Source organism: Dinoponera quadriceps, unplaced genomic scaffold (assembly GCF_001313825.1).
Source record: "Dinoponera quadriceps isolate SergipeBrazil2010 unplaced genomic scaffold, ASM131382v1 scaffold386, whole genome shotgun sequence".
NCBI classification, from domain to species: Eukaryota; Metazoa; Arthropoda; class Insecta; order Hymenoptera; family Formicidae; genus Dinoponera; species Dinoponera quadriceps.
In genome coordinates this window covers 288,706-301,041 of record NW_014554505.1, presented here as the reverse complement: position 1 = coordinate 301,041, position 12,336 = coordinate 288,706, and the positions used below count along the sequence as shown (strand labels likewise).

Below are 12,336 nucleotides of genomic sequence, written 5' to 3'. Positions count from 1 at the left end.
ATCTGCGCTCTTAATTCGGCTGGTAAATTTTCACTTCGCAGTGAGGGACTTTCATCTGCAGCAGCGAACGCTCAACAATAAGATAGCAAACGTTGGCTATTTGTTTAGGCAAGCTACTCCGACTTAGCTGGCGTACAAATTTATTTTTTGCGCACGGGGCCACGGGAGCAGTCCTCTTTGAATTCGTCGCCGAGGAGGGAGAGGGGAGCGAGGTGCAAAGTATTTTTCGATACTGGACACGACCGCAGTGTATACAGAGGCGCGCGATAATTATCGCGTGTACCCGGACCGCCGGGTGGCACTACAAACTAGTTCCTGCATCGGAGCGCCGGGGTCGGTGTGGGCTAACGGAGGGCCGCATTTCGGCCGTGGCCACGAGAGGAGCAAAAAGGACGAGCGCGGCGCAGGGAGGAGGAAGAGACGGCCGAAGGGAAGGAGGCAGAGGAGAAGGCGAGGTAAAAACGAGCACGGAGCACGAACCGTGAATCTCGGCTCCCGTGGACCACGGCGGCGGCGGGGCCTTCCGAGCCTCGGAGGGAGATCGTATCGGGTGATTAACTCTCGCGATCTCCCGAGAGGGGCCCCACCTCGTTAGCTCTGAGTAATTCGAGCGCTAATTGCACCTAAGAGCGAGGAAGCCAAGGAGCGGCGGCGAGAGAGCGAGCCGCGGGGTCTCCCTCGGGCTCCCGATAGACGCCAAGCTGAGAGAGCCGGGCCGAGTGAAGCGGAGCGAAGTCGAATCTCGCGGTGAGCACGGCCCGAAATACTCGGGGATATGCGCGATGTGGCGTGTGTGTGTGTGTGTGTGAAAGCGAGCCCGGAATGGGCGTGCAAATGAGGGCGCAGAAAACATCTTGATGTATCATTTATCACTGCGCGCGCGCAGTTCGCGAAACCGGAGCTACGTCACCTACCTGCAGCTACGTGCGTGCGTGCGTAAGCGGCGTAAGTACGATGCGATCGGCTCTGCGCGGATGAACAGTGATGTCGGGGAACGCGTCCGGGACGACCGCGCAAATCGGCGGACGCGCGCAAGCGTTACGTAAAGGCCGGCCGCGCGGCGCGATGCACAAAAGCGCGATTTACGCGCCGTTGTTATTGTCGTTGAGCCGCCGCGACTGTCGGGGATCATCAATCGCGTTTGTGCGTTCCTCGCCCGTCTAGTCCACGGCTTACGCAATGATATTTTCGCCAGGGGCCGCCGAACGCGCAGAAGACGCCGGTGTCGTCCAGCACTTCCGGCCTCGGCGCCGCGCCGCCCGGCGAGACCAGTTACGAGCTGCTCCTGCAGCAGCAGCAGCTCTTCCTGCAGTGGCAACTCGAATGGCAGCACAAGGTAGGCACCTCTTGCGCTGGGACAGCACCTGCTGGCCGATGTACGCGCGCTTTACGACGACGGGTCTCGAGTTTCCCGCGCGCGGAAAAACACATGCCGCGAGTAAACTTGTTTCGAGTATTGCGCTAGTTCGCACGTACGCAACGTATGAGTTCATCGTAAGCATCGTATTTGTTCGAAATATATTCCGAATTCGAGTATGTTTAATACTTCGATCAAGAATATTACATTAATGCACGGCAAATATTTGGTGTTCAACTTAACACATTTCACATGTCCCGAACGGTTCGATTTTCCGTTTGATTTAACACAAGGCGAATACGTTGTAAAAGTAGCGCGAATATTATGTCAAAAATCAACACAAAATTAATACGTTAGTCGACGGTGAAATATGAAATGTATTTTATTTTAACATTTACACATATTTTGAATAGCGACTCAACAAAATATGCGGAGATAAACGCAATATGTTAAATTAACACACGGATGTGTTAAAAATTTAACACAAAAATTTTATCAAGGACCGATTTTACCACAAGTGCAAAATGTTTTTTTTTTTTTTACGTGAATATTGTTTATATGAATATTTGTGAAAAGAGGATAAATTATTTTTTTGAGTATGTGATTATGAATATTCCTAAAATTTGTGGTGAGTGTATTTCAAGACTATTTTTATCAAGAAAATATTATTTGTTAACTATTAAAAAAAGTAAACCAAGTAATCGTTTTTCTTAACAGTATTATATTTTTCTCTGTGCACAACGAACTCCGTACCTTTACTGTTTTTCTATTCTTCTTGGTTTTGTATTTTCTCTATTTTTCGCAACAGAGAGTGTGCTATTTTTCCACTATATTTCCTTATTATATCTTTTCAATTTTTTCTTACTCTCGTGTGTATCTAAATTAACACGTTGACCGCCATATTAACTTTAGTGGATTGTTCCGAAGCTCAATGAAAATTGGAACGATCGAATCTCACGGTGAATACATTTTCCAACGTGCATGTCCGTTAGCTAATTTCCTCAGCTTCCTATATTGGCCACATATTGAATTCGTCGGGTGCAATTAGTTCCGCTTTGCGCGTGAATTAATGAGACGCGACGAGAGATCACAGCATCGCTCTCGCTGGTGAGCCCCGTGGCGATCAACGTGTTAATTGGATCAATCAGTGTAACGATACCGTTCCTCGAGTGTTCCCGTCACGTCACGTTGATTTCGCCCTGTCACACGTTCGACGCGAAATGTCCCACCGTGAGAGAGACACGAGATTGAAGGGCCTCGCCTTTTCTGCTTCCTCCTTAGTATCCACAGATCATCTTGCCGGCAGCGCAGAAGCCGCTGTCGCTCACAAGCAGCGGCGCGAGCGACGCCGGTAGCGTGAGCGGGAGCAGCGCGAACGCCGCCAGCCCGGCACCCTCGAATTCCTCGAACAATCCGTCAGAGCAGCCTCCGTTGAGGCCTCTGGGCAAGCTGGAGGACATGAAAGGTACGTTGGAACCTCGTCGCAGTACTTGTCACACGTGGTTCGCCGCGAAAGAGAGAGAGAGAGAGAGAGAGAGAAGCGGGGAAAAAAGTAACTTTGCCGTTCGCGCGGTTCGCAGTGAGCGACCTCAAGGTGGAGCTGAAGCGACGGAACCTGCCGGTGTCGGGCTCGAAGCCGCAGCTGATTGAGCGACTGAAGCCCTTCACCGAGTCGTCCAGCGGCAACTCGATTTCCAACGGGCCGCATGTCACGCACATGGGCCACATCCTGATGGATACGCCCGGCCCGGTGACGACGGACGAGTCCAGCTCGCAGGCCAAGAGTCCGAGCTCCACCGTGAAAGACGAGCCGAACAGCCCGCGCACGGCCTCGCCTCACAGCAGCGAGCACGACGACCCGTCGAGTCCACCAGGTAAAACTTCGTCCCGATAATACACCTCGTTGGGTTGAGCGCGCGACCTCGTTGTTCGGTGCGCGCACGTGCGCGCACGAAAGAGACGATGAGACCTTCGAGCGAGTTATCGTCGATTCTTCGAGAGAGAAAGAGACAGAGAGAGAGAGAGAGAGAGAGAGAGACCACACACGTGGGTGTTTTTACGACATAGTTCGTGTTTCAGGTGATGATATCATCAAGGAACAGAGGAAACGGATAGAGGAGTTGCAGCGCGAACTATACAAATCGCAGCAGCAGCTGCAGCAGATTCGCCAGACCCAGCCGGCCACGGTGCGCGCCGAGAAGCTGGTGCTCCAGCAACACATACAGAACAAGATGCAGCAGCAACAGCTGGCTCTGCACTTGCAGCAGCTTCAGCACCTGCAGCAGCAGCAGCAGCAGCAACAGCAGCAGCAACAGCAGCAGCAGCAGAACCATCAGCAGTCGCATCAACAGACGCAGCAGCACGCCACGTTTCAGCAACTCAACGCGAAAGCGAGTCTCGCGGCTTTCCTGCAGGCCCAGCCGAACAACACGACCGCCATTCTCGATTCCGCGACTCTCACGGCGATTAACAACAAGAAGAACCAGTCGAAGAACAGCACCACCGTCCAGATACCCACGGCCATCGTCTTGAACTTGGCGAAGCCGACCAAGCTGAACGGCTCGTTGCTCGGCGCCCTCATGGCACAGGCGCAAGCTCAACAGCAACAGCAACAGACGGCCACCACCACCACTGAGGACAGCAAACCGCCGCCGCCGCAGTACGACGAAGCCGCGAAATTGCTGAAGGTAGGCGATCCTGCTTCTCGTCGTGTCACTGCGAATTTTGTAACAATTGTAATAATAAACACACATAGTACGTAACACATGTTACATGCATATATTCCGCTCTCTAAATTTCTCGGAGTGAAATTCTATTCGAAAAGTGGACTGAGTCACTCGAGTGGAAGCGATCTGTCATCTATATGGAGTGAATTCTTCATTCTGAATCGCCGAGTGAACACTTTCGCTCGAACTTGAAGGATGAACTTTGACGTATTCCACCGTTACAGGAATACCATTTGCGGAATACCGTGCGGATTAAGAATTCACTTTGACTTTGCACTTAACATTCACTCTTGCGAGCGGCGGTCTTTTCACCGTCGCTTCCAGTGAATGTTTACTTGTTTTGAATGAGAGTCCACTCCGAAAAATGTGGAGAGCATAAGGTCATTTATTTAACACTTAGAGAGTATATGGGGATGACGGTTTTAATAACGGAAATTGGAATAATTTTCCGAATTATTTATGAAGATATTGAATGTGTGAAAACAATAAAATATCATTTGTACGTGATATATATCAATGTTAAAGAACAAAATTAACATTATATGTTTGTTACAAAACGATCAAATTCCGTATATTTTTCGTGATATTTCCGAAAGCAATTTACGCATTCGTGTTATTACATCAAGTTTCTCAAGAGTATTTACATTAAGTAACATTAAATTACATCAGATAACACATGAGATATGGAATACGCATTTGTATTCTGACTGTATATACAGTTGTGCGCGTTGTGACTTTTGCTTCGTAGACATCACGCTCGAAACTAACTGGAAACAGTCTAAGTGTTAATCGTACAAGAATACTGATGGCTCTAAAATTAAACAACTAAAATGAAGAACCCGATGTCCGACGGTATAACAATATTTCATCCTCCTGCTGCGATTTCAATTATCGTGCCCGACATTCAACGACAACTCTTATTGTCTTGCTCACCGGCAATCTGATCGTATGCGCAGGTGAAAATCGAGCCGGTTCAAAAGAGCCACATAAAAAGCCAAGTGGTCGACGACGTGCTCGAGATCCTCATCAAGAACGGCGAGCTGCCGCCGAGCGCCGCGCAGGACCCGGCCACTCCTACGACTCCGAACCGCCAGCTGCAGCAGAACCTGGTGTTCACGGCGCCGGCGGACAGTCCGACACAGTCCCTCGTCTTCACGGCCGCGAGCCCGATAAGCCCGATCAGTCCGATACCGATGGAAGTGTCTCAGAGCACCTGCCCGAGCCCGTCGACGCCGGCACCGCCGCCGCCGCCACCGCCCTTACCTCTGGCGACGTTCTCCATTCAGTTACCCACCGCGCTGCAGCCTCTGCAGCAGCAGCAACAGCAGGAGGAGATCTCGTCCTTCAGCACGGATCTGTTGACCTCCGAGGCCGAGTTGGACGCCGCCATGTTGCTCAGTCCGCAGTCGGTTCAGCAATCGTCTCCGGACCCGCAGCCGCCGCAGGAGGTGACCTCGTCGGACAACGCGAATTTAGATCTCAAGGTAAGTTTGCGGGGAGGAGGGATTCGTCGAAAGTTGGATGATTGTTGAGACGTTGTGAAGAAATATTATCAAATGGAAATATAAAAATCGCACAATTTGCGTGTCAGTCGAGATAAAACGAGACACAATTACGTCATATAAATTCGAATTCTTCGCGATTGATTTTTGAGGGAGTCGAGGAACGTGAATTTTTCGCGGGTGAAATTGTCGCGCGATTCTTAGGGAGTGAATATTCTTTCAGGAATTAGGACTGGACCTGGAGACCTTGGACCCGATGGACTTCGGCCAGTTGGACTGCGACCTAGGAATCAAGATGGAAACCCCTCAGGAACTGATGGATATCGGGGACATGCCGATGGACATGGACGATCCCGACTGGCTGGACTCCTTGATGCCGCAATCGCCGCCCGTCTCCACGGTCTTGTCCAACCATCAGTCCACCCCGTCGATCAGTCTCTCGTCCGCCACGGATATCTACGATCCGCTGTTGGGCAGCAGTCAATACCCCTTTGATCTCTTCAACATGGAGGACTCCGACTTCAAGATGTCGTCGGATTTACCAATGACCTGGGACAAGGTGGACTTCGCGACCTAGCCCGAAATATTCTCTCGGAATCCGGCGTTGTGTACTTAATTCGAGAAGGTAATCAAACAAGTATATTCGCAAGAAAGAGAGAGATAGTGAGCAAAATACACATACACACATACAGAGAGAGAAAGAGAGAGAGAGAGAGAGAGAGAGAGAGAGAGAAAAAGAGACAGAGACAAAAAGAGAGAATGAGAGACAGACAGTGGAGGCCATCGTATCGTCACTGGTCTGTCCGGTGCATTTGACAAACCGTCTCGCGACAACCTTGCCCGCCCCTCCCCCTCGTGTATCTCTTGTAACGGGCGTATCATCGACGTTACATCGAATGTGTACTTATACGCGCGCGCCCAAGCGAGCAGTTAGCTTTTTACAGGTTGAGTTTCTTCAGAGCGTACGCGTGATCGAACCTGTCGATTGGAGAAATATTAGAAATAGGTAGTTCACGCTCGCATGCGCGCAAGCGAGCGAGCGAAGTAATCGGGATTAACAGTTGAGAAGAGTACGGGAGGACGTGTAAGACGGACCAGCGCTCATGGTGTTTAAAGCGCGTGCGCGTTCTACAACGGTCTTCCTCGATCATAACGAATACTAACGCGCGTCGTCCTTCCAGTCGGCACGACTGCTGGTCGTTCCGCGAGAAAAGTAAAACCGACGATGAACTCGAGAGAGAGAGCTCGAGGCCGCGCAGGCCTCTCTGTGTTTCTCTCTCTCTCTCTCTTTCTCGAGCGTTCTCTTCTCGCGCGCGTTCTTAACGAGTCTCGATCCCAGCGGATCGGGGCGTCAACGGATGCGACGGGCGCTCGTGCGAGAACCGGAGAACAGGACGACCGCCCCGGGACCGAGCAATCAACTCTGCGACATTTTCAAAATTCTCCAAAGAGTCAGCTTACGACGTTTTTTAAGCTAGTTTTTACTGTCCAGTCCCGTCCGTGTGTTGCTTGAGTTTTAATAATCGCGAAAAAGTAGCGTGTGTGCCGAAGCAGGCGACAAGAAAACATCGCGTGTAACACGATCTTCTCGGATAATCACCCTCTCGCTCCCCTCCACCCACCCAACCCCCTCGCCTTCACCATCACAGTGTCCTCACCCATGTCTTCTTCATCCCCCTTGCGAACCCAACTCAATCGTAACCCAATCGTAATGTAACCGCATAATTTGCACGCATAATATAATTACGAGAATCTAATATNATATATATATATATATATATATATATATATATATTTACACACGCATATACATATTACACATGTGTAAAGGAAGGGAGAAAAAAATACTTCTATGCGCCTGACGTCTGCGAGTCGAGTGTACGTTCGGATACGCGAGTTCGAGGACCTTCCAGCGCAGCTACACATATTTTCTAAGCCAGAGCATGTGATGTTAGGAATTATGCGTATTTTAATCAAGTAATCATTAGAGGAGTATCGACGTGGTGGAGACGGCTGCGCGCCTGAGCGAGCGAGCGAGCGAGTTAGCTGCGAGTCGCCGAGTTTCGCGACACGGCGCGGTCCTTCGACCCTTCCCAACGACTAATCTTTTCGTTGTTTCGTGACATTCCATGTTTACAAACTGTGTGCGAACGAGAAAAAAAGCGAGACAGAGCAAGAGAGCGAAAGAGAGAGAGAGAGAGAAAGAGAGAGAGAGAGATAAAACGAGATCGAAGTCACGCGAAGTCGCGAGCCGCACCGTAACGCACGTCGCACGGGCGATCGCGCTAACGTCGAAGGATTCGTCTCGGAGCATATCGTGTCCAAGGCTTGCATTCCTCCGAGACGTTCTTCGGAGACCAAGCGGCTTCGCGCGTCGACGTAACGACGAAGGACCGCGCCGCCGTACTCGGTAACGCGAGCATGAGAGAGAAAGAGAGAGAGAGAGAGAGAGAGAGAGAGAGAGAGAGAGAGCAAGGATGCATGTACGTGCGTAAAGTGCGCGAAGGTATTTCGAAGAGCACGAATGCTTTGCCTGTGAGAGAGAGAGTGAGAGAGAAAGAGAGAGAGAGGGGAGGAGAGAGAGAGAGAGAGAACGAGCAAAAGCGTAAGAGAACCTCGGATTAATCACAACGTGGGAAAATCATAATTGTGATCAATTTGTACACGCTTGTCGGGCGGAGCGACGCGAAAGTACGCCGAAAATGACAAATAACAATAAAGTAATGTGTAAGTCAAGCTCTCGGGGTGTACGATCCTTGAATAATTGGAAGATGTCAGTAATAAGAGCCGACGTTAATTAGTCGCGAAATTAAAAAAAATTGTTTGACTCATGAAATCGATGAATCTGATGTCCAAACGTTTCGATTCGCTTGAGTCAGTAGTTCTCACTGAGGAGGGTTGAAACCGACACGTTTAAACATTGATTCATGGATTTTGCAAGTTAAAGAATTTTTTAAATCTCGCCAACCAATCATCAGCGCCGGCTGTTATCGGTCTCTTCTAGTTTACTCAAAAACTACAAATACTATACTTCTCTCGGCAAGGCGAAATTATTTTGATATTTTAGGCTATTTTAGGCTCTGTCAGGCATTTTATTCTTCTCTACTCCGAGACACCCGGTTTGGAATTCCACTCTCTTCACCCTCTACCCTATCTATATCCCGCTACGATCTGACGACGAACGAAGCCGGCGCTTCGTCTCGTCGGATCTCTCGGGTTCTCTTACGCGCGAATGCGTGCGATTGCGTGTCACAACGTTCGTGGACGGCGATGGTGCTAATAATCACGCGAAACCCCAGTGCACACGGCGACCGATTCTCCCGCGGAGAAACGCAAAACGCGGCCTGTGTGCGTCTTACGGGAGGCTTCTCTGCGCCATAACGTTCCGAATTCTTCTCCTCGCGACCGACGTGCCTCGAAATACACCGAGTATCCCCGGCGAGTATCCGGTTCCGCGCGGAACTCGTCGTGCGAAGACAGAGAAAGAGAGTGCGTGAGAGAGACAGAGAGAAAGAGCGAAAGACGAGGAAAAGAGCGAGATGTGTGTGTGAGAGAGAGAGAGAGAGAGAGTGTGTGTGTGTGTGTGTGTGTGAAAAAGAAGTGTGAAGCTGTATCTGAAATACCCGAGTGAGAGGAAATTAGCGTGTCACACCGCAGTCTCGTTAGCGAAAACGGCACACATTGGCCCCTCGAATCATCATTTCCCCTCCCCGCCCCCGGAACTCATCGGTAAAGCAGCAAAAGGAAATAAAAAAAGAAGAAAGTGAAAATAAGAGAAGAAAAAAGATAGACGCAACATTCCAAACTCCATATTCACGCTCCGCGGAGAAATCCGAGGACCCCGTGGCACTGCCATGTTCCGTGTGCGCGAGCGTTGACGATAATTAGAGATGAGGCGAAGTGAGCGAGAAACGTGGAGCGCGGCCGAATTCGTCGGAACGCGCGCGCGGGGAGTAATTAAGCCGGAACTCAGTGCATTTAATTGAAGGAACCGGTCTCTCTGCCACCCCGTCTCTCTCTCTCTCTCTCTCTCTCTCTCTTACATATTTTCCCTCTCTTTCTCTCGGAGTCGGTCGCGCAAACGCGTTTTCCTTCCTGACGGGCCGAGGGGAGAGACAAAATCGTCGAGCTCACGCGAATATCGTGACTCGCGCGAGTCTTATCCGCGCCGGCGGACAAACGCGACGCGACAGTTCCGCTCGCCGTTCGGCGAATAAACGGATACCTGGAATGTCAAACCGCTGATATGTTATTTTCGCAGCGAGCGGCTCCTCTTGCCATTCTACCACTCTGATCGATTCGCAGTCGCAACGGTGATCGCTTCGTAACCGCATCAATTAATACTTGCATTTAAAGCATCGCGTCCGAGTTGTGTTTTCCCTTAATCCCGAATCGGCTGATCTTTCTAAGCGAGAATCTTCCTTTTCTTCGTGCAAAACTCCAGAGGGACTGTTTTATTTTCTCTCTTAACGTCGTTCAGCTGGTCCAAATCGTAAGTTGAAGATTGACAGGCAAACATCTTTCTGAAACGTAAAGTTAGAGACGCGAAAGAAAGAGAGAGAGAGAGAGAGAGAGAGAGAGAGAGAGAGTTAACTTTCAAAGAGGTTGCGAGAACACTTCGATAAATAGTTAATTCGAAATTGAGGAATTTCAAGATTGTGATTTTCGCATGAAGGAACTCGGGAGGAGAATAAAAGAATTCTCGGGAACGACGAATGCGTCCTAAAAAGAACTCGCGAGTGCGAACTGTCGCGATAAGAAACGGAACATGGTGTCGTCATGGGGTGAGAAACAAAGGTGCCAAAAAGGATAGTAGAGTGTTCCTCGTCATCATCATTAGGAAAAATCATCGCACGTGTCACCATCCGTTGCCATGACAATAAAGGGGATTTTATTGTTCTGTAAAATATTGTATAATATTAGGAATGAAGGGAGAAGGATCCAGAGAAATAGAGAGTGCGTGTGTGTATGCGTGTGCGCGTGTGTGTATGGATGTACGCGTTGTGCAGTAGCGAGCTTGACGCGACGAATTTATTTAGAGTTAAACGAGATGGACGGTCGTACGGTCGTAACTCGAGCGGATCATCATGAGAAACGCGCCAGCGACGCGCCCGTACTTTATTCGCCGGATGTGTCGCAGCGAGACAGAACACCGCTCGACGTTGCAATCCCGTAACTATTTGAGCAATTGTTTCGCGTCGTTAATCACGATTCTGCCCATGATCGATCTTATCCGTCAGGCTGTACGAATTCGATAGTCTGTCATGTATACTGCGATGTGTGCGTGTGTGTGTGTATACGTGAGAAAGAGCGAGAAAGAGAGAGTATGTGTGTATGTGCGTGTTTTGTATGCGTGTGTGCAGTGAGCCCTTGTAATTTGTACGGAAGCGGGCCAGAACGAAGTAAACGCGGCCAAGTATAGTGTAACAAAGCACGTAAACCACAATCGCGTATATTATACATATATAAATATATACATACAGAGGAGCTTTTTGTCGAGTATATAACCGCGATTGCTGCATCGGGAGGATATAACGGTGGAGAGAAGGATGCGGTAGCGTGTCGCACGCGAACACACATTTTGTATGCGCATTGCGAGGAGGTGGTATATATACATAAGATTTTCTCTTTTTGTTAAGTATCATTGAATTTATTGTAATGATATACTCTTAAGTAACGATCACGTAATTATTGCTAGAGAGAGTGTTATTTATTTTTATTTGTTGCGCGCGAATTTATCGATTGCCTTCCATTTGAGTAAAAATAAATAAATACAAAGTTATCCGCTCTCTTGTGTGTGAGATAGCGTGTCGTGTCACCGACGTTGCCCATGTCACTACTGGTCTTTCCTTTACTCGAGCTTTTCGCATTGGTACGAGAAATTAGGACAAGACGCAGATGTGATTGTCTTTAGCTGAAATGACGACTCTTTGTTTTTGGAAATGCAACAAGTATTCGGCGCAATGGTTCTTCCTATCTGCGACCCGTGCAGAGAGTCATCATTTACAAAGCTTGAAGTTAGAGCTCGTCTTCGTTTTGAAGAAGCTAGATTCAAGTAAATAATTACTCCAATGCTCCATATAATTCCGGATATTGCAACTACTGGTGTTACATGTTGTAGAAACAATTGCGTTACTAATGTGTATGCGACATGTAATATTAGCGATATCATAACTTGGCAAATTATCAAACTGGTTTCACACTTCTCATGTAGACTACGATGTCGATACGAATGTTGTCAAATAAGCCATAAGCTAGTATGATATTCTTTCATCGGGGAAACATATATGTCGACAGCTCACTTCTAACAAGCGAAACTATATTGACCTAAATTGACTATCCCTGATACTTGGCGCTTATAACGACGCTAAATATTGATATTATCATCAGTCTACGGTGATTCGTTGGAAAGGTAAGATATAGCAATTGTGATTTGTGCGTAACATAAACTCTCACACATAAAACAGCGTTATAAATGTAACTTATTATTACTAAGAAATATACTCTCGAGTGCTCAAAATGAGGGACGATCGTGATAAGCAACGTAAAAGTAACTTTGAGAAAGGAATCGTTCTTATTTCTCATCAAATATTCAACATTATATTTGTTTGAACTCGCGTATTTGATTGTTAACAAATAGCCTATTGTTCCTTCATTTCTTTGGCGAAAAATTATCCCACGCCAACCAGATGTATTATTGTTTATAACAGACATTCGGAAGAGTTATGTGGAATTTCAAAACTTTGCTTTC

At 48.4% G+C, this 12,336-nt stretch overlaps 1 protein-coding gene across 9 annotated transcripts in view; it reads left to right on the top strand.

Annotated features, from left to right (window-relative positions):
- The window catches only part of LOC106751606 (MKL/myocardin-like protein 2), a 275,296-nt gene extending 269,048 nt beyond the window's left edge, over positions 1 to 6,248 (top strand). For all 9 annotated transcript variants that reach the window (XM_014632550.1, XM_014632549.1, XM_014632548.1 and 6 more), the window contains 6 exons: positions 1,196 to 1,336; positions 2,639 to 2,822; positions 2,938 to 3,231; positions 3,437 to 4,044; positions 5,040 to 5,567; positions 5,809 to 6,248. In XM_014632550.1, coding sequence (XP_014488036.1) covers positions 1,196 to 1,336; positions 2,639 to 2,822; positions 2,938 to 3,231; positions 3,437 to 4,044; positions 5,040 to 5,567; positions 5,809 to 6,162 — 2,109 coding nt within the window. In that variant the 3' untranslated portion in view covers positions 6,163 to 6,248. The remainder of the gene's footprint in view (positions 1 to 1,195; positions 1,337 to 2,638; positions 2,823 to 2,937; positions 3,232 to 3,436; positions 4,045 to 5,039; positions 5,568 to 5,808) is intronic.
- Positions 6,249 to 12,336: the final 6,088 nt, after the last annotated feature.